Source organism: Podarcis raffonei, chromosome 12, assembly GCF_027172205.1.
Source record: "Podarcis raffonei isolate rPodRaf1 chromosome 12, rPodRaf1.pri, whole genome shotgun sequence".
Lineage (NCBI taxonomy): Eukaryota > Metazoa > Chordata > Lepidosauria > Squamata > Lacertidae > Podarcis > Podarcis raffonei.
The window spans coordinates 17,726,556-17,750,562 of record NC_070613.1 but is presented as its reverse complement, the minus strand read 5'-3'; the positions used below and the strand labels follow the sequence as shown (position 1 = coordinate 17,750,562).

The 24,007-nt window shown below is 41.8% G+C and overlaps 1 protein-coding gene across 5 annotated transcripts in view; it reads right to left on the bottom strand.

The window, feature by feature from the left end:
- The window catches only part of PARD3 (par-3 family cell polarity regulator), a 542,078-nt gene that overhangs the window by 456,405 nt on the left and 61,666 nt on the right, over positions 1-24,007 (bottom strand). For all 5 annotated transcript variants that reach the window (XM_053359113.1, XM_053359112.1, XM_053359111.1 and 2 more), the window contains exon 2: positions 13,362-13,463. In XM_053359113.1, coding sequence (XP_053215088.1) covers positions 13,362-13,463 — 102 coding nt within the window. The remainder of the gene's footprint in view (positions 1-13,361; positions 13,464-24,007) is intronic.

Sequence of the window (24,007 nt, the reverse complement as noted above, 5' to 3'; positions counted from 1 at the left end):
AAGGCAGCTTACAAGTGCAATTGAAAACAATATAAAACACTAAGAAGAGCAAATCAAGCATAAACAGCCTAAAGACATGTGAACCAGCAACAGCAGATCAGCTTAATGGAGGGTGATGGCTTGGGTGAACAGGACAGGCTTCTCCTGGTGTCTTTAACAGATAATGAGCAGTGACTGTGCCAACGGAAGGAGTACAGTGATTGGAGTATCAGACCAGAAAAGGTCTGCTCCTTGTAGCAACACTCACCTAACATCTAGGGAACTGTCATATCCACTGCCTATCAAGAGCCACCTGGCTAAAGATACTAGGTTGAAACAGAAGCCCTCTTTCTTCCTAAAATGTGTAAATATAATAATATATTTCTATATTATAATAAAATATATAAAAAAGAAGTTTCATTTGGAAAAGAAAATGAGAAATTAAGTTGACCCTATTTTTCATCACTCACTCCCATACAACTGATCATTGTGATCTCGCCACCGTCCATAGGCATTCACTCCATAAGACGAACAGCCATTCGCCCTTACTTTTTAGGAGAAAAAAGGTACGTCTTATGGAGCGAAAAATACGGTATTTATTTTTTAACAACAAAACCAATTGTAACTAAGAATGTGGCTTAGCAAGGGTTACACAAGTGATCTGGCGTGCCAAAAGTGCCAGTATTGCTTCCATCATGTGCTTGATAGCCTAACCAAAACACTAACAACAACAGCACATGGCCTGCAGGGTATGTACAATTTTGGCGGCATCAGGCTGAGACAACAACAGGCTCACAACAAAGTTGCAACATGCCCACCCATAAAATATATGTTAATTAAATTTCAATTGGCATATAATCCCTTAACACATATTTTGTCTTAAAATTAAATATATCATTCGGATTGGCCCTCCAGGAAGTGGTATGTTTCTGAGCCTGAGACGCCTCCAATTTGCTTAGCCTCTCATTTACACAGTAGCTTATGACTCATATGAGCAGTAGCTTATGAATTATGTGCCAGAAAGTTACCAGCAACATATTAATGACACAGACTCTGTGTTAGTGGGAAGCCATTGTAAGCAAATTCAGACTGGAGCTACCAGATTTTTAAAAATAGACGGCATGCAATTCAGCAAGATCTAAAGTAGTAAAGCAGCTTGCAATGGCTGGGATCCAGAAACTCAAATGGAGCTCTGTACATTCAAAATAATTTCAGCTTTCTCTTCTACAAGCAAGAGAATGCTCTGCATATAAAATTGGAAGCCACCAAGCATTCATGAAGCACTTTGCTTCTCAGTAGAGATTTAAAAAAAACACTTGGGGCTTCGGGATTACACCAAGGCAGACAAGTTAACTGAAAATAATGACAGGAATATCGGCCATCGTTCCAATTGTCCTGTATTTTTAATTATGTAATTATATTATGATGCTTGATTGTTATGTGTGAGTGTTACAAATGCATGTGCATGTCTGTGTGTGAATCATAGAACTGGAAGGGACCCTGAGGATCACCTAGTGCAGCTGTCCTCTAGAGGGATTGAACCTGCAACCTCAGCATTATCAGCACTGCGCTCTACCCAACTGAGCTATCCTGTCTGTGTATTTATGCATATAACCAGCGGGGTTTTTCCAGGGGGTACTTAAGAATACGCAGTCCTGGCACCCCTTTTCTGTTGTTAAAAACTTGTGGCACTTACTGTGACAACTTCATGGTGAGTACCAGCACCTATTTTTCTAGGGGAAAAGCACTGTAATGACTCTGCCCATTTTGTACCGGGCCAGCCCAGCTTGGCACTAGCCCCACTCAATGCAGGCATGAGGCCCCCAAAAGGATAGCTACAATGAAATACAGCCCTCAGCCCTGTTTTAATCCACTGTGGAATGTCACGGCTACAGGGCAAGCTTTCACAGGCATGATCACCCTTCAGTGCTCACAACATCAACTGATGACATGCATGTATAAAAGAGCCACCATCAGAGACAAAGCTTTCAAAAACCATGCGAAGGAGAAAGTTCAGACATTCCATGTACTGAGTAATGAGATATCAAGTATGCATGACTGAGCCCAAACTCTTGCATTTATGAGCATATGGTACATAAACTTGGAATGACGCTTAGGCTCATAGCTGACATTTCTTCGCTATGATATTATAAGAATGCACCAAATCTGCAAAGCATGGATGCAGGAAACATATGCATGAAAAAAGAAACTGAAGGCATAGAAAGCTACCTTATCTTGAGTCAGACCTATTGGTCCATCTAGCTCAGTATCAGCGAATGGCAGCAGCTCTGCAGGGTTCTCTCCCAACCTAACCTGCAGCTGCCAGGGATTGAACCTATGATCTTCTGCATGCAGGGAGGATACTTTGACACTGAGCTACAGCTCTTCCCTAAGAGCCACATTGCCCTGATACAGCTATGTATCAGATAGTATACTTGTCAGAAAACTGAAATTGGCTGCAGAGCCCTTCCAGGTTTCCCTCTGTGGAATGTGTAAGAAACTCTTTAGACATATTCACAGGAAGAGCTGATCCAGCCCATGACCCAACCTGTTCTTCTGCTGAAGGCAAATACTAATAAGAATTTTATAATAAGAATTTATTATTTATACCCCGCCCATCTGGCTGGGTTTCCCACTCAAAAGTGCCATCAATTACACATGTAGTCCAATGACTGTAAACAAGAATACATAAGGCTTTCCTAATAGGAGAACTAGCCTTGCCTTAAACAGAACATGGTCTGTGCTGAGTTAAGAGATCTTTCCCCTGTGTGTGTTTGTGCAATCCATTCCACATAAAACAAGTGAAAACAATTTATAGGCAATGTGGTTTTAGCAAAGGACCACCTTAACCAAAACTAGGTGGGGGGTCAGAGCTTCGTAGTATAAATCTCACTGTTTCTAGAAGACACATGTGAGGAGTTATAGTAAACCCTCCAAATGTCAAGAGATAAAAGGGCTATGATTTGTTATACACACTCACAGCTTTAAAGTATAACTGCATTCTTCTCTCTTTACAAGATAAGGATTAATGGCAGAGTCACTGAATGAATGGAAAAGAGGAGTCAGCGTTCAGGGTGTGCTAATGCTAACATGGCCTAGATTTGTAAATTCGCCTGAATTGCCACAGAAGATCATTGCTCAACTATAAAATGCTGTGACTGACTACGAAAGTGTTGCATATCCAAATCGTACACTGTCCTTCCGGTTTAAGACATGGGCTACCAGTCAATCCACACCTACGTTACAGTCTGCTTCAACAAGCAGGAAGCTCAGTCCTAAGATACACATGCTAACATTACTGTTAAACCCCTCTGTAACATTATCCAATAGTTCGTCATTAGCAGTGGTGGCGGTGAAGCAACTATGTTGGCAGCCTGGTTACCATTTTGCATATCCTCCCAAATTCCGCCGTTGTTCTAGGCCAGATTTAGATAAAAGTGGCCTCTCTGTCTACAGGGAACGTGACTTTCTTCTTCAGTAAGGGGTGAGGAAAAAAATATACCGGTATTCAAAAAGTGTGTTCTGAGAAATGTAAGTTGCCTTTAATTTTTTCCTTGTCTTTTGCACCTCTCGCCTTTGTTTTGTTCTATTATTTAGGGAAGAACCATAGCTCAGAAGAGTGTGTGTTTTGCATGGAGAAGGTCCCAGGTTCAATCCCTAGCATCTCCTGGCAGGGCTAAGAATGTTCCCTGCCTGAAACCCTGGAGAGGCGCTGCTAGTCAGTATAGCCAATGTTGAGATGGATGGACCAATGGTCCAACTCGGTATGGGGCAGGTACCTATGTTCCTACATGTTTACTTAGTAATAAATCCTACTGAGTTAAGTAGGAGTCATTTTTAGGAAACTGTATTTATAGCCTCATTTATTTATCCAACTTATGCAACGATCATGATGCAGACTTATATTCTGCAACATATAGCAAGCATGGGATCCCACTGCCATGTTAAAACCTGTCCTAGAAACGTTTCTAAGAATATAAGGCTCTAATGAGCCACATGGCCAGCAACAGCAGAAGGTCTAGAATTGCCATGATCTTAAGAAGCATGAGACAGTCATCCAACGTGGGGGGAAACCCAAACAGGCAGAGAAGTATTTCCTAGTATTCCTTGGAGGCACTTTTAACTGAGGGTGGCAGAAACCACAACACATTTTTTTTGTGTGGTTTTGCTTTTGAATCAGAAGAACTCTTGCCAAAATGCTGGCAGCCTGCATGCAACATCTGCTTTGCAGACCAGCTATAATAAACTGCTTCTGATTTCTCCTCCTTTACCCTGGTAAACAGGATAACATGGAGATATCTGCTGTTCTCAACAGCCTCTCAAGTAAAAGCAAAATGTCCCTAAGATCATTTGTTTTAAATAAATATATAACCTTATAGAAACTGGAGAAACTTGATCACCTCAGACTTGATCACCTCAGGTGTTTGTTTAGTGCCATCGGAAATTACAATTGCTGCTGTTATTATCACCATCATCATCGTCTACAGTGGTACCTCGGGTTAAGAACTTAATTCATTCTGGAGGTCTGTTCTTAACCTGAAACTGTTCTTAACCTGAGGTACCACTTTAGCTAATGGGGCCTCCCGCTGCTGGCGTGCCACCACCACGCAATTTCTGTTCTCATCCTGAAGCAAAGTTCTTAATCCGAGGTACTATTTCTGGGTTAGCAGTCTGTAACCTGAAGCATCTGTAACCCAAGGGACTGTTTCAAGCCATAGCCTTCTTCAGATATTCTTCCAAGTTAAGTAAACAAGCAAGACAGGCAAAGGGAATGACTGCACTAGGTCTATCCCCCATCATGATTCCCATCTCCCTTCACGAGTTTAAAGGCAAACTTTTGAAGTACAAGCCATGATGGTTCTGCACCACTTTCACTATCAGAGGCATTTTGCCTGTGCATACCAGTTGCTGGGAATCTCCAGTGGGAAGAGCGCTGCTGCACTCCATTTTGGCAGCATAGGGATCTGATTGGCTACTATGAAAACAGGGTGCTCAACTAGATGGGTCTCTAGTCAGATCCAGCGGGGCTCTTCTTCTGTTTTTATGATCTCAAGCAGGGGGTCATCTGTACTCAGAGGTTCCCCATGTGTTTCAGAATCCCAATTTTCTCAAATTCATGGAGTGTGGTATGGGATGGAGCTAGTGCACAGTCAATCCCATTGCTCCCCTCTGGGTGTTTTTCTAAATCAGACTAACACACCTGAAGAGGCTCACGTACTATGCAAAAAGGGACTTGTGAAGATACGTTCAGTTCCCTTTGAACAGAATTCCTCCAGCATCAAAAATTTCACAACCTTTGAAATGCCTAATAATAACAACAATGTTTTCTACCTTGTATTCAGGTTATACTGCAAGAGGACAAACAGAAAAATGATCAAAAACCTACATTTCCTGAGATACTGAACCAGTTCACATGCAACACTAAACCATAATGTAGCATTACATGCAGCAAGCCCCAGGCTCATATACTTCCTCCCTTCTCTGCTAGTGTGTCCATAAGACAGGAGACATCTGGGCCTCTTTTAGATGAACCATACTTTAGAGTCATGTCCAACCCCTTTGCTTAGGGAAAACAAGCCAGCTTCACAACATATGGTTTAAACTTGTTTCTACTAACCATAGTTAAAACCAACCACAGTTTGTCTGAATTCAGATGTCACAAGTTGTGCTTAATCTAAAACGTGAGTGAGAGCTTCCAGACACTTCATGGCTATACTGGGCCGGGGGAGTTGTGTAACCCTAGGATCGATGCAGCTCATTCTCATAAACCTAGTGTTCTGTGCAAATGCTATCATTCCTCAAATCTTCCTTTTAAACTGACTCCAACACAGCTTCAAATGTCACTTTAAATAAAACAGCTGTTTTACCATTGTATTTTGCAGATCTCTTTTCTAACATAGTTAATGACTGGCACACAGATTATTTCTAAAATGCCTATTGTTTCACCAAATAATTATTTCTAAAATGCTGCTTGTTTCACCAAATAATTGCACCAAGTCAAAAGCCTAATGAGTCAAAGCCATACATTATTCCAGATGGCAGCACCTACAGTAGCACTAACAGCCTTATTGACTAGAGTGGGGTAGCTAACATTGTACTCTCTATGTTTTTTTTTGTCCTAGAATTCCCAACACCTCTTACCATTGGCTACATTGCCTGGGGCTGATGAGAGTTGTTGTTAAAATGTCTGAAGAGTGCCATGTCGGCTATTTGAGACGAAAGCATAATATGACAGAAAACTGTGCATTCCATGTGCTGTAAGATGTGAATGCATTCACACTACGTAAGCATATAGAGATGTATATTGTATATGTGTGAGGGGTAAAGGTAAGGGTAAAGGTACCCCTGACCGTTAGGTCCAGTCGCGGATGACTCTGGGGTTGCGCGCTCATCTCGCTCTATAGGCCGAGGGAGCTGGCGTTTGTTCGCAGACAGCTTCCAGGTCATGTGGCAAACCAGAGCAGCGCACGGAAACACTGCTTACCTTCCCATCAGAGTGGTACCTATTTATCTACTTGCACTTTGAAGTTCTTTTGAACTGCTAGGTGGGCAGGAGCTAGGACCAAGCAACGGGAGCTCACTCCGTCGCAGGGATTTGAACCGCCAACCTTCTGATCAGCAAGCCCCAAAGGCTCAGTGGTTTAGACCACAGCACCACCCACGCCCCTTATGTATGAGGGGTACTGCATATGATTTAGAGCATGCTGGGTGGCACTGCCTGATTTAGCTCCACCCACCAGGCTTTGGCACTACGCATTTTTGCTTTGGCTCAACCCCCAGGAGGCTGGACTTGAGATAAAGTAGTCCTTGGGTTGAAAAATGTTCTGCACCCTTGCTCTAAAGTAATGAAATGGCCTTTGCTACTTGAAAGCAGTCCAATCATCAGCTCTAATTTGAAATAACCATACATTATGATGATGGCAATAGCACAATGCTTTATGACACAGCCACAACCAACAAAGAAATCTCTGCTCCAAGGAAGGAACAATTTTACAGAAAGAATGTGGGAAGACAACAGAGAGAGAATGTAAAACCAGAACACAGCTATGTGAGCATATCAGAGAGCATGAACAGGAAGAAATGCATGCAGGATTTACATTAATGGCAAATCTAGGCCTCAGAGGTGTTCCATCCCCAGCAGAAGGTCACCTGCTATTCTATATCTGAATCATTCATTAGACATTCCAGGGATGGATGGGAATAATGCAAACATAGGAGGTTGCCTTATACAGAGGCAGACACCATTGGTCCATCTAGCTCAGTATGCACTACGCACTGATGAGCAACAGTTCTCCAGGACTGCAGGCAGGATTTCCTACCTGGAGATGCCAGGGATTAAACCTAGGACTTTCTGCATGCAACACTGAGCTATGACCCTTCCCCCTATAGATGAACATTCAAAGAAGGCATAAGCATAAGCTGATCACACAGGGCTCACGGGGTTCAGTTTGATTCTGGAGCCCACAAACATGTGAAATAATAAAGATGGATGCCTCTGAGCATGTGCAAAGGACCTCTCCCTCACTACTAAGCAGCTGGGCAATGCTGGTGGAAGAACATGAGCAATGCTCACAACATTGCTACAAAATGTATTTCAAACAGCAATTACCACTGCAGCAGATTGGACCATGAAAGCTTCTGCTCTCCCGGTCATCAACACATATGGCATGACTGTACTGTGTTTTAGAAGCAATTCAGACTTACAATGAGGAGCTTTAGAAACAAATGGCACAAGCTACATACGGCATTATGAATCAGATTCCTAATAGAGGCTACAGGGGGAAAGAGGTCAGCTTTCTTTTGCTCACCTCAATCACTTGCTGCTGATTGAGTTCAGCAGGACTTACATCTGTGTAAATAGAAGTCTGAGAGGGTCAAGGGAAATTAAAAAAAAGAATCAGGCCACCAATATGTAAAATACTCTAGCCTCATCTCCAGCTGCTTTACTGTACTTCCTTCAATCGTCTCTCCCCCACACCCCACACCCCGCTCACAGCGCTTCAGCTGCTTAAACCCTGCATTTTCTACAGCCAGGCAAATAACAGCCAGACATTAATTAAAGGGATAAAGAACCCTTGCAGAGCTTTAAAATGGGGTTCTGCACATAAAGCAATTTGTTATCTCGCTGGAAATTTCAGCAGCAATTTGATCACTTAACATGGCTCTGCGCAATGAATGTTTTATGAACTCCAGTTCAGCACTGATCTACTAAAATGAACTTCTCGTCCCCACCACCTACAGTTCTCAAAACAAAAGCACACAACAAAATTCCTTGGGCTCCCTTTCTCAAGTCTTTGCAGAGGATGTGCCTGATCAACAAGAAGAAGATAGCACCCTAATCTGTTTTGCAAAGCAGGAGTATGAGGCAGGACAAACAACCTCACAAATCAAGGGCAGCAACGCTGACGTACTGATGTGGAAATCTGGTCTAGACACCTCCGCTTTCTTACCCCCTCATTGCCTCGCTTTGCATCTCGGCACTCCCGAGTGCATAAATAAGAGATGAAGAGTTATAAGGGAGCAAAAATGCTGACTGAATATTAAGGGATGGGAAGCCAAGCGAAGGAATTTATGCTTCTCCACTGGAAAACAGGTGACTGCAAACACAGTTGACATCATTTCTATATTCCTAAGCAAAAGGTGAGGAAACGAATAGCTGACAGCCTTTAGCAACCGTAGCACAACAGACCACAAAGGGAGCTGTTACACTGATAAATGGGGAACATGTTTATTCTCCATTATAGTGCTTTGAAGTGTTCAAAGTGCTTCACATACATTATCTGGTTATAATTCTTCTAACAACCCTGTAAAGTAGATGAGAACTATTATTCCCATGTTACAGAGATTGTGGAGGGGGAGATAAAGCTGAGAGAGGGTGAAGTCACATTTGCTTGTAACAGTATGACAGACTTTCTGGTTTATTGTGCTTTATTAAGAGTGACTGGTGTGCTTGTGCATGCCACCCAATCACCCATCACAATAAGCCAGAAAGTCTGGTTATCATCATGTTCAAATTTGGCTAAGTTCTGAACAGTAGGCTATTTAAGATTTGAACTCCTTCACCCGAAGCACAAACTCCTAGCCCCTATGATGTACCAGCTCATTAAAAAAATACATTTAAAAATTATTATCAGAGTCTTCTTTCAAGCATCAGAGAGGTAAAGGTTTACCAGGGTGAGGGGAGAGGGAGTGGTAACAAATAGCATAATAATTGCTGAAATAATTGCACATTATGGCAGGGAGGGACAAACTCTGCCGTCAGTACCAGCCACATACCAGCAGAATAATTCCTAAACAGGCCAGTACAAATCTGATATGGCTTTGCACTGACTTATGTTTACGCCAGCAGGAAAAAGCACACCATCACCCTACTCTACATATCCATATCTATTCAAATCATCACACTCGCAGAGAAGGTAGAGAAAGGCTTGCTGCCTCACATTGCACAAGCACCTTCAAAGTCTTTCAGCATGTGCCAAATCAGGGAAGGTACGTTTTTACATTATGTCACATCTCCTTATAGCTGCGCAGCCACCCAATGGAACTCTTGAGTCACTTCAGCAGAAAATGGCAGCTGAGGAAGCCCAACTAAATGCTTTGTAATTCGGAGATGTACTCAATGTTAGTCATATGTAGGGCCCAGACCCTGCTGAAATTAAAAGACATAACTTAGATCCATTGCTTTCAACATATCTTCACTGAGTGGAATTCAGTCGGCTAGAACCCTCCATCTATAATGGAGATTTTCCATCAAATTATAAAGGAAATATATTTTTTTAATGGCATTAATAAGCTACCCGCCAACCCTCTGTTAAGGCAGCAAACTGTAGAGGCGAGTCGCCTATTTCTGTTTAGAATATCAGAAGTTTCACATTTAAAGTTCTTTATTAATTTGTCAATTTGCCACAGAATGTCACATCTTGCCCTCAGATAACATCCGGGGGGGGGGGGACCTGCCTGACGTCTTCCAGAATGAAGGCTGAGGTCACATCCACACCATATATTTAAAGAACATGGCTCCCCCCAAAAATCATGGGAACTATAGTTTTCACCTCATAGTTTGCCCTTGAGGTACTATTCCCAGTACCCTTAAAAAACTACAGTGCTCTCCCATCTATTATCTAACAATTTAGTTCCTCCCTCATAGATCTTTGTTTAACATTGATAGCAATACTGTCCTTTAGAATGCAGCATTGCTTTTTGCATGAAAACATGGACCACTTTTTCCAGAGTTTAAGAAGCTTTTTCATTTTCCTTTCTTGGGAAAGCACTTCTACTTTTTAAAGGAAGTGCTCTTGCCTATTACGGCGTCCCTGATTGTGCTAGACAACCACAAGGCCATCTTCTTGGCCTGACTTCCTCATCTGTGGTATACATTTTACCCGAGCTTCCTGTGTTATCGTGGTTTTGAATAAACTCCAAGAGACTCTTGAAGTGATGCTGAGTACAATTCTTGTACACAGTTTTCAAGCTCATTTATTCAGAGTTATAACTTTTAAGATTTCTTTCATCAGTACACACAAACCACTCATAGGAACTCAAGAAGCTGCCTTATCCTGAATCGGGTCATTGGGCCCATCAAGATCAGTATTGCCTACACAATGACAGGAAGTAGCTCTCTAGGGTTTCAATTGACTAATTGTAGATACTAGAGATTGGACCTGGGACTTCCTACATGCGTTGCAGGTGCTCTACCAATTAGTTAAAGCCCCTCCACCATGTCAGCACAACTTCTAAGATGCCTGTGCAAGCTACTTTGCCACAGATTTTTGGGGGAGAGGGGGCATTTTGTTCAATCACATCCTTAACTTACTCTTTCATAGTTATTCTTTTTACAGTTCAAACATGAATGTAGCAATAGAAACACTAATTTTAAACACTGATGAAAGAATAACAACATTGTTTTAAAGCACACACCAACCCTTTAGGAAAATGTATCTCTTCTGTATCACTCTACAACAGAAAGAGACAACTATTAGGAAATGTTTGCACTGTACAAAGATCACCTACGCTTTGCCTGATCTGGAAACGCAAAAGCAAATCTGAATTCAATGAGCAACTGATCGTCGAGGAGTCTGACCTTCCAGAAAGGCCCTCAAAAGGTTATGCTAGTGTGGATATGACATAAAACCAATATAAGAACATTTCTAGAGTTTAGTGCCATAAAACTTTCTGCAGCTCATGGAAGAATAGCCGTGGGCCTATGATGGCACAAGGGCTAGAGAAAATCCAATACCTCACAACCAGGTCCTAGACTATCAGGTGGAATTCACTTCTAGACATACTGAAGTTCATGGACATGGCTTAGGTTCATTAATTACAATGGGTCTACTCTTGAGTAGAACTTAATTCAACACAAGAACCTGTGACCAGCTTACAAAATGTTGTAAGGAAATGAAAATTTGGCTTTGTTCATACAAAGACAGACTGGAGGTTATAGTGTTTTGTTCCTTACTAGAATGAATGCATAGCCCATCTTTTTCCAAAGGAAGGTTCAAGATTATGCTAGACATATGTGGGTCTCTCTCCTTTCTAATCTGCTTTAGCTTTCTCATAGATCTTAGTGGGCTGTCATTATCAACTCCCCCTCCATATACTGAAAACAACTGCAGCAAAATAACAGGACCAGATATCAGGAGCTGTTACCAGAGAACTCTGCCCCTTCTCCAGCTTACTCTATTCACCGGAAGACAACCGAAAACCATTCTGAGCCGAGAATAAGGAGAATTGAAAGGCATTTTGAGTTGAACATAAAGACAGCAAGAAACCATTCTGAGCTAAGCATTCCCCTTTATAGGGGTGGGGGTGGGGAAACAAGGAGCCCCTGCACATTTAGGACTGCAACTTGTATGTGCAGTAGCCCTTAAACAGATCCTCAAAAGCACATGTTCAAATACCCCGCCTGAGAGCGTGCCAGGCCAAAGGACACAATACCAAGTTGACTGAGCTATAAATAGAGAAGGTTTAACAATGTACAATGAAAACCATTCATGACAAGGGGAAAGAATGGCTAAGCATCAAAAGCCAGCTATACTCCAAGTGGGTGTAGAAAGGTATGCCGTTGGCAAACACTATGGGCAGAAGCATTTGACAGAAACAAGCAAGGAGACTCAAATGACCAATTCAAGGCAATCCAGCAGTTCTACAACGACTGTGAGTGATTACAACATCCCCATGAACACAGTGCCAACAACTTGAGAGACTGTCATCACAAGAAAGGGAAGAGAACTTAGGAGAATGAGGAGTGGGGGGCGGGGGGAGATCATCTTCAGTTGTCGGACAGGTATCTCACCCGCTGACACAGACACAATAGCATTTACTATTGTAATACAGTAATGAAGTTGCCTGTTTAATGCAGCAGTCAAGAGCTGTGAGCCATAAACTGTTGACATAAAAACACCCACACACAGTGTCAGTATTAAAAGTTGTCCTAGAAGAACAAAACCTCAAATATGCTCAAGTCTTTGGGATACCATGAGCGATGACAAGTTACCTTTAAAAATGTAAAAGGCACACAGTAAAATGGGGGGGGGGGGAGTTACATGCATTCATGTCATCTTAAGAGAGTTCTGCCTGTACAATCTTTTCAGAAGACACACACACACACACCCGCCGCCGCCTTTTTGGAAGTTTAATCCACTTCATTATAGAAAGGACTGACAAATGGAGGCCTCACAGCCAAATCTACCCACTAGAGTGTGTCATCTGACTTCTCACATCCCCTCCCAATGGCTGTCTTGGAGTCAAGAGAGGTGTGTGGAGGGAGTGGTTGGCTGTATCAATGAGACTTGCTTTCAGTCCACTTTGAGGTATGAGAAAGGGCCTCCACCTTTTTCTAGTAAAACCAGATACTGACCAGGGCCACATTCCTGTTAAAGGAGGAGATACATTCCACAGGGTCTTTAGGACTGTTATGGCTTTAAAAAGATCTTAACACGCAATACTCTCATGTTTCAACTAAGTATACTTTCTTGCTTAATTTAATTCTTGCCTTCAAATTATTTGAGTGTGCTACGGTGACAATACTGGAATTTTTTGTTTGTCTCCCACAGTCTATCCCAGCTTTCCTCAACCTTGGGCCCGCAGATGGGGGTGGATGGCAACTCCCATTCCTGAACATTGACCATGCTGCCTGGGGACTATGAGGTTTGTGGTCATACACCATCTGATGACCCAAGGCTCACTCTGATTTGCAATTAGGACTAGCACTGCCATAAATATGTGAAATGATTTCTTTCATATCCCAAAATTATTTGTTTCAAACCTTTCAAAATGCCCTTTCTATCCCATCTTTCCTTTTGTACTCTAGCTATACAGTGAATACCATGAGTGAAAGCTTCTGGGTGCTTATATAGAACAATCTTCCAAGCATTTATACTCACTCTGTCTTTATCGTCAGCGACATCACAGAGAATGTCATCACGGTCAAGGATTCCCCCGTCACCATGTTCCAGACGATGCACCTGTATCCAGTAGTTTGGATCCTGCAAACCAAAAAAAGCATAATAAACAAGAAATTATTCCACGGTTGGTAACTCCACAACTACGGCCTGTTTGAAGGTGTCCCCTCCTCACACACTCAAAATCTCCCTGCCAATGAAAAACCAAATGTCAACTTGGCCTCTATGTATTCAGACTATTGGTCCATTTAAATCAGCACCATTTTAGTTTGTTTGTTTGCTTCTGTTTGGCCCAAAGTGGAAAAACATAAAAGAATGATGCAGGAAGTGCAATGACTACAACAAGGCAATATGAAATAGCAAAATCATCAAATACTTCACATTTGTGACCTTCATTCATGCTCTCACAGCCCGCCCACCTTGGCTGCTCCAATCTCTCACCCAGGAGTGAAGCCATCCACAACAATCACTAATGGGGGGGTGCCCTCACCCTCATTGCACCCCACAAATAGCCTTGTTCCCTGGAAATGAGCCACAGCTAAGTCCTTATGGTTCATGGGCAGGGCTAGCTGGTCCAATCCTCTGACTCCAACAGGCCACTGTTCCACAGGTGCACCATAAAAGCTTCATTGGATGCCCATGAATTCTAGTGTTATGGGGGGTGGGACTTTTCACTATCCACCTTCTCCATGCCATGCAAGATTTTATAAACTTCTATCATGTCACCTCTTACTCACTTTTTCTCTAAACTAAAAAGTCTGAAACACTGCAGCCTTTCTTCACTGCAACTCCATCCCCTTGATCATTTTGGTTGACGTTTTCTGAACCTTTTCTAACGCAACAATACCCACCAACTGGATGGTGGGAACCAGCACAAAGGAATCTCCCCTTACACAAATGACTCTCTTATAGTCACATATAAACACTCATTTTGGAGTGCAGCCAAGGACAGGGAGTTTGAAGTCAATGCAGACTGACAGGTAGCTATCAGAAGAGGCTAAAATGGACAGTTGCAAGGCCTTAGCTGCTGGACTAAGTCAGAAAAAGAACCTTACATAGGAGACACATTTCTCAATCAACCAAGCAAGTTAGAACATGACTGGAGAAACAGCAAAGAGACAGGAGATTCAGTAATCTCTTCTAGACAAGAGATGACCAGAGCATGGACACGGAATGTAGAGTAGACAGAGACCCAAGTCTTCACTCTAGTTTGCAGTTCATTTATTACAAGTGTGCTTTGTTTACCCTAGATGAATCTGATTGCAAACTCTGTCATGGAGAGAGCAGGTGGTACTGAGCCAAAGGCATTGTTAGACTATAGCAAATGAGCAACTAAAACATTCTTGAACGGTTAATCACAAACCTGTTGTGCTTGGAGCCAATATTAGGACATGCCCTGCACAGCTTTCCACTGATCTGCATCAGGGATAGGCAGAATTTGTTTTGGTTTAAGACAGAAGAAGCTTTTGAACTCATTCGGTCAACTAAGGTTCCAGGAGGCCTAATCTTGAAGCATATGAATCCAGGAATGTTCCTATATAGCTGCAATGGGAGGGGTATAATTAATCTTCAGCTTTCATGGCAACAGTTTTCGTACAAGCTGTGTGCCAACTATCCATTTGCTTGCTAGTTTTATCTTGCTTGACAGTCAGATTGCAACCGTGACAGTTAAGCTACAAACTCTCCTGGTATGTATGGTAGTACGTTAAGTTGGAAAGAAGTTCCATTCATTTCCAGGGGATAATAATAATAATAATAATAATAATAATAATAATAATAATAATTTATTTATACCCCGCCCATCTGGCTGGACTTCCCCAGCCACTCTGGGCGACTTCCAACAAAACATTAAAATACAGTAATCCATCAAACATTAAAAGCTTCCCTAAACAGGGCTGCCTTCAGATGTCTTCTAAAAGTCTGGGAGTTGTTGTTCTCTTTGACATCTGGTGGGAGGGCGTTCCACAGGGCGCGTGCCACTACTGAGAAGGCCCTCTGTCTGGTTCCCTGTAACTTGGCTTCTTGCAGTGAGAGAACCGCCAGAAGGCCCTCAGTGCTGGACCTCAGTGTCCGGGTAGAATGAGGGGGAGTGGAGACGCTCCTTCAGGTATACTGGACCAAGGCCGTTTAGGGCTTTAAAGGTCAGCACCAACACTTTGAATTGTGCTCAGAAATGTACTGGGAGCCAATGTAGGTCTTTCAAGACTGGTGTTATGTGGTCTCAGCGGCCGCTCCCAGTCACCAGTCTAGCTGCCGCATTCTGGATTAGTTGTAGTTTCTGGGTCACCTTCAAAGGTAGCCCCACATAGAACACATTTCAGTAGTCCAATCAAGAGATAACCAGAGCATGCAGCACTCTGGCGAGACAGTACACGGGCAGATAGGGTCTCAGCCTGTGTACCAGATGGAGCTGATAAACAAATGCCCTGGACACAGAACTGACCTGTGCCTCCATGGACACCTGCAAGTCCAAAATGACTCCCAGGCTGTGCACCTGGCCCTTCAGGGACACAGTTACCCCATCCAGGACCAGGGAGTCCTCCTCACCTGCCCACCTCCTGCCCCCCAAAAACAGTACTTCTGTCTTGTCAGGATTCAACCTCAATCTTAATTCCTATTAAGATTTGTTGAAGATTGCTGCTTGAAAGCTGTTAGAATAATTTCATCTTTTTTTCCCATTCCATGCTCAAAAGTTTCCAAACATGTTGTCACAGTCACAACCTTTTGTTTGTAGCTCTTCCATTCCCTGCTTCCCAATGATACATAGGAACAAAGGAAGTCATCCTATATTGAGTCAGACTATCGGTCCAAAATAGCTCAGTACTGTCAACACGGACTGGCAGCACCCTTCCAGAATTTCAGGCAGGAGACATTTCGGCCTTATATGCAGATACCTTGGCTTGATCTTGAGGCTTTTTGTATGATGTAAAGCATGTGCAAGTTGGATGCTTAATTTGCATGCCATGGATCACCATTTCCCGTGGTTCTATTCCCTCCTCTGCCCTTTCAGGTCACTGAAATTTAACAGTGATAACTTATGCATGTAATGTCAGTCAAGCACAGCATTCTGCAAAGTGGGAAGTCACCAGGTCCCTGAGGTGGATAAATGAGTAGTAGAACTCTTAGTTCTTGTAGATCATCAACAAATAGGCAATATATAAAACGAGGGGTGGAAGTTACATTTCAAAATATCTAGCAGAATCTATATAGAACCTATGCTGCAGACTAAAACAGTTTTCTGTCTCGTCGGCATTATTCTGTTCCACACCACTCTGAAGAGTCAATGCACGCACTTTTAAAATATGGGAAGCTAACCTTTGTTCTTAAGCACACACCAACAAGGAGTGTGAATGATGACAACCAGATGTTTGAAAATATAATTGTACAGGTACACCTGTTAAAAACTGCATTCTTATTAAGTGTACCTTTGGTGGCAACCCCAAGTTCTACACAATAAATGAAATGTAGAGTTAACCAGGGTTAAAAGTAACTGTTGAAAGGAAGTGTGAAAACTGCTGGAAAAAAATATATCCCAAATAATTATTAGGTCAATTATGTTGCTGCCAGCATAGCACAGGAAAAAAATATTGACAAGGCTCCTCTTTAATGGAAGTCACTAAAGTTTTCTGTATTTTCTCCTTCCTTTCTTTTTTCATCAAAATCTACATACTGGGTGTTTTCATGGCCTTGCCCTGCCCATTGCTTTGCTGCTACACTCCCTCTGCTGTTTGAAAACAACAACCTGCAAGCTACTTACTACTCAAGCTACGTGGTACTAAGTGCATACTTTCCCCACCCAATCACATCACTGTTGGCAGCACAACTAGCAGAGGGAGGGAGGACACACTTTGATTTCATGCTCAGAAAGAAAACCCATTAGAAAGCAAAACTATCTTATTTTAATCTCATTAGCCAAGACATGGTTGTGCTGCTCCTTCATAGTTCATACATTGCACAAAAGTTTATATTTATAGAAGTTTGCTAATTCCACCTACGGGCAGGAAGGTTTTGAACAAAAACAGCACTATGTGTGCATGTGGTTTATGCATATATGTAGCACAATTAGTTGACATCTTGATAGTGGTGCATGAAATAAAAATAACCAGTCAACATGAGGATTTGCAAATATAATTTTAAAATATACATTTGTTTTAAAACTGGGGGGGGGGGAGGTGCATGTATCTATACTTCAACATTTGATTTTATCAGTATTTTTAAAATGAATACATCATATTGTTTTACGTAAACTGCTAATCTTTGTTGATTAAGCAGTATATAAATCTTGTTAAATAAAACTTAGATGACTTCTAGCCTCTTATCTAACTACCAAATGACAACCTCATTTTTAGTATCCACAAAGTATAAGTACCCATGACATGTTTTTGTTGAACAAAAAGTCTAGCAGCGCCAAGGCTGACAGTTTTATTGTGGCATAAACTGTTTGATGGACTACAGTCCACTTCTAGTTGAGAAAACTCCTGACTAGAAAAACACTGCCTAGTTCTAGTCACTAGGATTGAGGCGTGGAGATGTCATGCAGTGACACAAGACCTACTCAGAGTGCAGAAGTTCCATATTTGAAAGTTTCTGGAGACTGAATTTGCCTTTTGATTGACCCTAACAGTGCATTTGCCCTAAGTTCTCCATCCAATTTGAGAAAGTGCCATAACTCCTGCAAATATAATGTCCCAAGTTGAATTCCCGTCATCTCCAGGTAGAGCTGGGAGAGAATCCTGCCTGAAATCTTGGGAGAGTCACTGTCAGTTAGCATAGACAGTACTAAGCTAGTGGCTCGGACACAATGTAAGTCAGCTTCCTCTATTTCTAACTCTGGCTCCAGTACAGTAAGGCTGAGATTCACATGCCAGCTTCCTCCATGCCCAGCTGCCTATGGTGACAATGAAGCTGATATTAAAAGATTACTAGCAAACACAACTTTTTCTGATACATCAGTTCCATTACACAGCAATCAAATATTAGGAAGATCATAAAGAAAAGCAAGACAGGAATCTCCAGTTGGGCGAACTTCAATGTCACCATTAAACTTGGGAGCGACATGCAAAAGGTGATTATTATTCTGTTGTACAATATACCTCAACTGCTACAAGAAAGTCCTAAATACTCCATAACCATAATGAAAATACTAGCAGAGAAATAGAGGTGAGAACCACAACAAAGTGGTATTTGCACTTTCAGCAAGGCATTCAGTTATTTGTTGATATCTACTAGAGAACCTGCATAGTTTTGCAGTATTGTCTTGCACCAGCACACTTGTAGATATAAACAAGTATTGTTGGCTGAAAGGTTAAACCAGGTACCATGACAAAGGTACACCAATTCCCCTTTCCCTGGACATGGCCACTGATCAGAGGATGAAAATGCAGAATCCTCAAATCACAAACCACAATTATCCTTCTGGAAAACAGGTAGTGATGCTGACTAACTAACAGCATTTTATTGTCTGCTGGAAGATCTTCCATATGCCACCCTCCAGATGTTGTAGGCTACAACTTCCTTCATCCCTTCATGCAGGCTGGAGCTTGGGGGGAAGTGTAGTCCAACCATCTTTAGAAAGTGCCAGGCTGGGAAAGAGTGAAGTACTGTGTGGGCAGCAATTTGAACCTAACACTTGATTCTTATCAGTGCGACACTTGAAACCTATCTTCAAAAGAAGCCTTACATTTATATGTGTCATTATTAAAACCTGCATTGATCTCGAACACCTTACGAATTTGTAACAGGCATTGTTGCCTTCATGAAAGAATCTTAGAAAAGGAGACAGGCTCTCTTTCTATTTCACAACCACAACCATAAAAAAATCCCTACATGCCATTCTCCAGCAGCTAGAGGCAAGCCTCTTGCGACTCTTCCTGTTCAGCAAAGGTATTACATAAAACAGTAGGTCAGCAAGACTAGACAAGGCAAGGAACACCCTAAACTAGTTTGACAGCAGCTTCTATTACTGTAGGATCTCGTAAGTAGGTATGAAAATAATATCAGTTCTCTTGCATTCAACAGCTGTCTAGTGATGAAAAATGTTCTTATTTTCTCTTTCAAAGCAACAGCCTTATTCTTCCACCAAATCCTGCATTGCCAGTGATTTTCAAACGTTCTTTCATACTTAAGAACAACATTATAAGGTATAAATATATCGACAATGCAGCTAGGTAAATCAGCTGGGGCAAGATTCAGAATGAGTGGACGGGGAAGCTTCCTAATTCATAGCTCAGTCTTTAGATATGTAATTATAATGTGGAAATGCAGGTCTACTTCAGAATATGCAGCTCTTCCACTCTAGTTAAAGGTGCATTAACCTAACAGAAAAGTGGGGAACCTTTGGCCCTCCAGATGTTGCCAAACTACAACTTAACACTAGAACTCATGGACAGCTGAACGGAGGAAGATTCAGGACAAATAAAAGAAAGTACTTCTTCATGCAGTGCATAGTTAAACTATGGAACTCACTTCCCAGGAGGCAGTAACAGCCACCAACTTGGGTGGCTTTAAAAGAGGTCTGGTTATCAGTCACTACTAGCCATGATAGCTATGCTCTGCCTCCACCTTCAGAGGCAGTGATGCTTCTGAATACCAGCTTCTGGAAACTACCAGAAAGGAAAGTACTCTTGGGCTCAGTTCTTGTTTGAGGGTTTCCCACAAGGCATCTGGTTGGCCACTGTTTGAATAGGATACTGGACTAGATGGGCCATTGGCCTGATCCAACAGGTGCATCTTATGTTCTTAATTTCCATGAATCCTAGCAAGCACAGACAAAGGCCAGGGTCAGTGGGACTTGTAGCTGAGCAACATCTGGAGGGCCAAAGGTTCACCACACCTGACCTCATAGTCTAAACCTCCAAATGAGGGGCCACGAATGGAGTGTCCTCCAGATGGTTTGGACTGCAACTCCAGTCAGATCCAACCAGCATGGCCAATAGTCAGGGATTATGGGAACTGTAGTCCAACAGCATCAGGAAGCCACGACATTGGCTATCCTTGCTCTAAATGTTACATTTTCAATAACTTTTGGATGAGGCTGTAAGTATAATGCATATGCACCTGTAAGACGATGCATACTTTTTAACCTGATATATTGGGAAGCTATAATTATAAGATCTATATCCGCTGCTTTATATTCAGCTTACACAGTGTGTAAGAAGACTGGCCAGTTTATCAGGAAACTGCATAAAACCGCACAACAATATGATCACTTAGCTACACCCCACAAGTAAAAACAAGTGAAGTCTCTTATTTCCTGCTTACACCCAGTTACATTTTTCCCTTTGATGACATTCTGAAACTGACTTATCAAGTATTTCGCAATCGACAGACTAAAGCAATGCACTTATCTATGGACTTCAAGGAAGCCAGGTTTACACCTAAAGGTTGTAAACATTTTACAGGTTTATGGCATGCTCCTCAGAGATTGCTACGAAATAAATGTTTTGCTACCTATACAGAAATAATCTCACCTCCAACACAAATATTGCAGGTCAACTACTCAGTGACTTCAAGAAATGTAGAAGTAAAACTAAGAACATTTCAAGGAAATTCATTCAAACACAAAGCCAACCTGGCTATAAAACTTCCTCATTTGATGGTAAAAGAGGAATGTAAAGACCCATGGTCTTCATACCCATAAAATAATGTGTGACTTTGGTTTGCTTTTCTTCACCATGGCTAAGTGTTGCATCTAAATATGGAAACCATGATCAAGGACTGCAAAAATCCAAGGTGGAAACTGCTGCTTGGAGTGAGTTTGCATTAACTGTGGTTAAGCAACATGTCTGCACCACGCAAGCCACATCAAAGGCACTTTTTGCCACTTCTCCAGCCTGTTTCAAGATAGCAAACACATGTCACTGGTGTCTCCCAACACAAGCACTGCTTAGTGCAGTGAGCTAAATCATAGCTTTGCTGTATGGTCTGATTCATATATAAAGTTAAACAACAGTTTAGACACGCGGGCCTCAGGATTTTGAGGGGAAGGGAGAAGAAGAACACAAAAGCTTGAAGCTCCCTATCACACATAGTGCTTAACTGTGGTTTAGCACTGCATGTGAACACAGCCTTTCTCTGATTAAGGCAACAAACCATGAACAGCATTAATCATGGTTATGTGCTCTTGATTTCACCAAGCAATCCTGAGGAAATGATAGCATTAAATAATAAAACAGATATTGCAGTATTCTTCTGTTAAGAATAAAAATGAAAAAGAATCTTCCTCTTGTCTCTGAAAACATAGACAAATACAGAGAGCGGTATCCAACACTAGTTAGAGTTGACCCCCTTGAAATCAGCAGACTTCAGTAACCATTTCAATGGGTCTAATCTGAAAATGACTTAGCTGGATATCACCTGAAAGCAGCTTCTTTACAATGGAGTATCATATGACAAGGCATAGCCAAACTGTAGCTCTTTGGGAATATTTTAATTCAACACTATATCATCTAACCTTCTCAGACCGGAGAAACTTCAGCAAATCTTAATGCTCAGAGAAAAGATTCCTAAAACTTCCCCAGCAGTTTTTTCATGACACTGTAAACTTTAAAAAGTCCTGCTTCTTTGTGTATGCCTAAATGTTAGTAACAAGGATTTATATCTTTATGATCACAGTGTCAACATCACAAACACAAAGGATTTGTGTAAGGCTAATACATTTGTGTAAGGCTAATATGTTTCAAAAGGTCCCTGCAGGAAGGCCAGCAGAGAGCACTGTTTGAACAGAGCTAAAGTAATAGCTTATACTTAAAAGATTGCAACAGTTCTTATGTGAGGAGCAGCAACTCAGCATATGGAACTCTGAATCAGCAGCTTGCAACACTTCAGGCGCCCAGAATTAAAATCCCCTAATGTTTATTAGTTGTTTTCCCTTTTTTATTGAAGGGAATCTAAGAGAAGGGAATCTATAGATTACACAGAAAAAAATGTGCTTTCCAATGTGTAAGACCTCAGACTGCAGGTAGGAGACTCATAAGAAACTTCCTGTGTGTAGAAAATATTCTCAACAAAGCGAAAACTCTACCAAAGTCCCTTTCATCCCGGTGCTCAGACAGTACACTCAGGGAACATTTTCTGGAAATATTTAAAATGTGATACATACATCCCCATCTGCAATCTGAAGTGGTACAGTCCATGAATCTACCATCCTTGCCAGCTACATCAATCTGTGTAATAGGGCAGAACAGCTCTTAAGCTGCACTGAAATCAAACCAAATCTAAGCACACATTTTATTAATAAACTATTTTTATCCTGCCTTTCTGTCCTGCAAAGAATATATAAATAGAAAGCAAGACACAGAGCAAAAGAATCAGCAGCAAATGACAAGAACAGCGCTGCAAAGGAATGTACAGATAAGGATGAGATAAGCAAGTGATTCTGTAAATCAAAAGCATGTCAAAACCAGATGGTCATTGCTAGATATCAGACCAATATGCCATCAAAGTGGGGGTCAAACAAGCTTTCTTGGGTGAGAATTCCTGTGGGAGTGAATTCCATAGTTTAACTATGCACTGTGGAAAGAAGCACTTTGTTTTATCTGTCTTGAATCGGGAATGTATCCTGATTCCTGAACTACTTGTAAGAGGTGATCAGATTAGTCAGATGATAAGGCCACCAACGACTACCTCCATCCCAGTTGCTGGAAATTGCTAGTTGCTGTTGCACTTGGGTTCTCTTTGCAGGCTTCCCATGAGCATCTGGCTGGCCACTATGAGAACAGGATACTGCACTAGATGGCCTTTGGATCATTAGCAGGGTTCTTACGTAAATGTTCTTATGTAATCGCTCCCTCAGCCATGACAAGAAGAAGAAGAGTTTGGATTTGATATCCCGCCTTTCACTCCCTTTTTAAGGAGTCTCAAAGCGGCTAACATTCTCCTTTCCCTTCCTCCCCCACAACAAACACTCTGTGAGGTGAGTGGGGCTAAGAGACTTCACAGAAGTGTGACTAGCCCAAGGTCACCCAGCAGCTGCATGTGGAGGAGCAGAGACGTGAACCCGGTTCCCCAGATTACGAGACTACCGCTCTTAACCACTACACCACACTGGTGTAGGCCCACCACACTGACAACACTTATTTCCTCAATAGCAAGGCATGCTTTTAGTAGTTGCTTTCAGCATGCCAAGAGTGGGCAGTCAGTAAGGAACCACAGAAAAGAATACCAATGGAAGCATTGCTGAAAAGGATGAATGTAGGAATGTAGGAAATGGGCCCTATACTGCATGTAACACCAATGTCTCACAACAAATGTAACTGATCTGTAGCAAACACAACCTGAAGAAAGACACAGTGCATGCACTTTTGTAAACAAGGAATTTTTTTTCATATATATATATATATATATATATATATATATATATATATATATTAATTATAGTAGCCCATTTACCTAGGTGGTCATTGCATTTGTGGTACTGAGCATAGGAGGCTAGGCTTGAGCTGGAAAAAAAACCCAGTGATATGCTTCCCAGAGGCCTGGATTTATGAAAGGGTGAGAAATCTGCTCTGTATCTTCTGCCCTGGTTTTAAGTCATTTGGAACATAATGTTGGAGGACCTGGAATTATAACCAGTGCAAAGGGAGGAGGGAATCCAATAATGTCCATTTTCCTCTCTTAAAAAAAGCAAG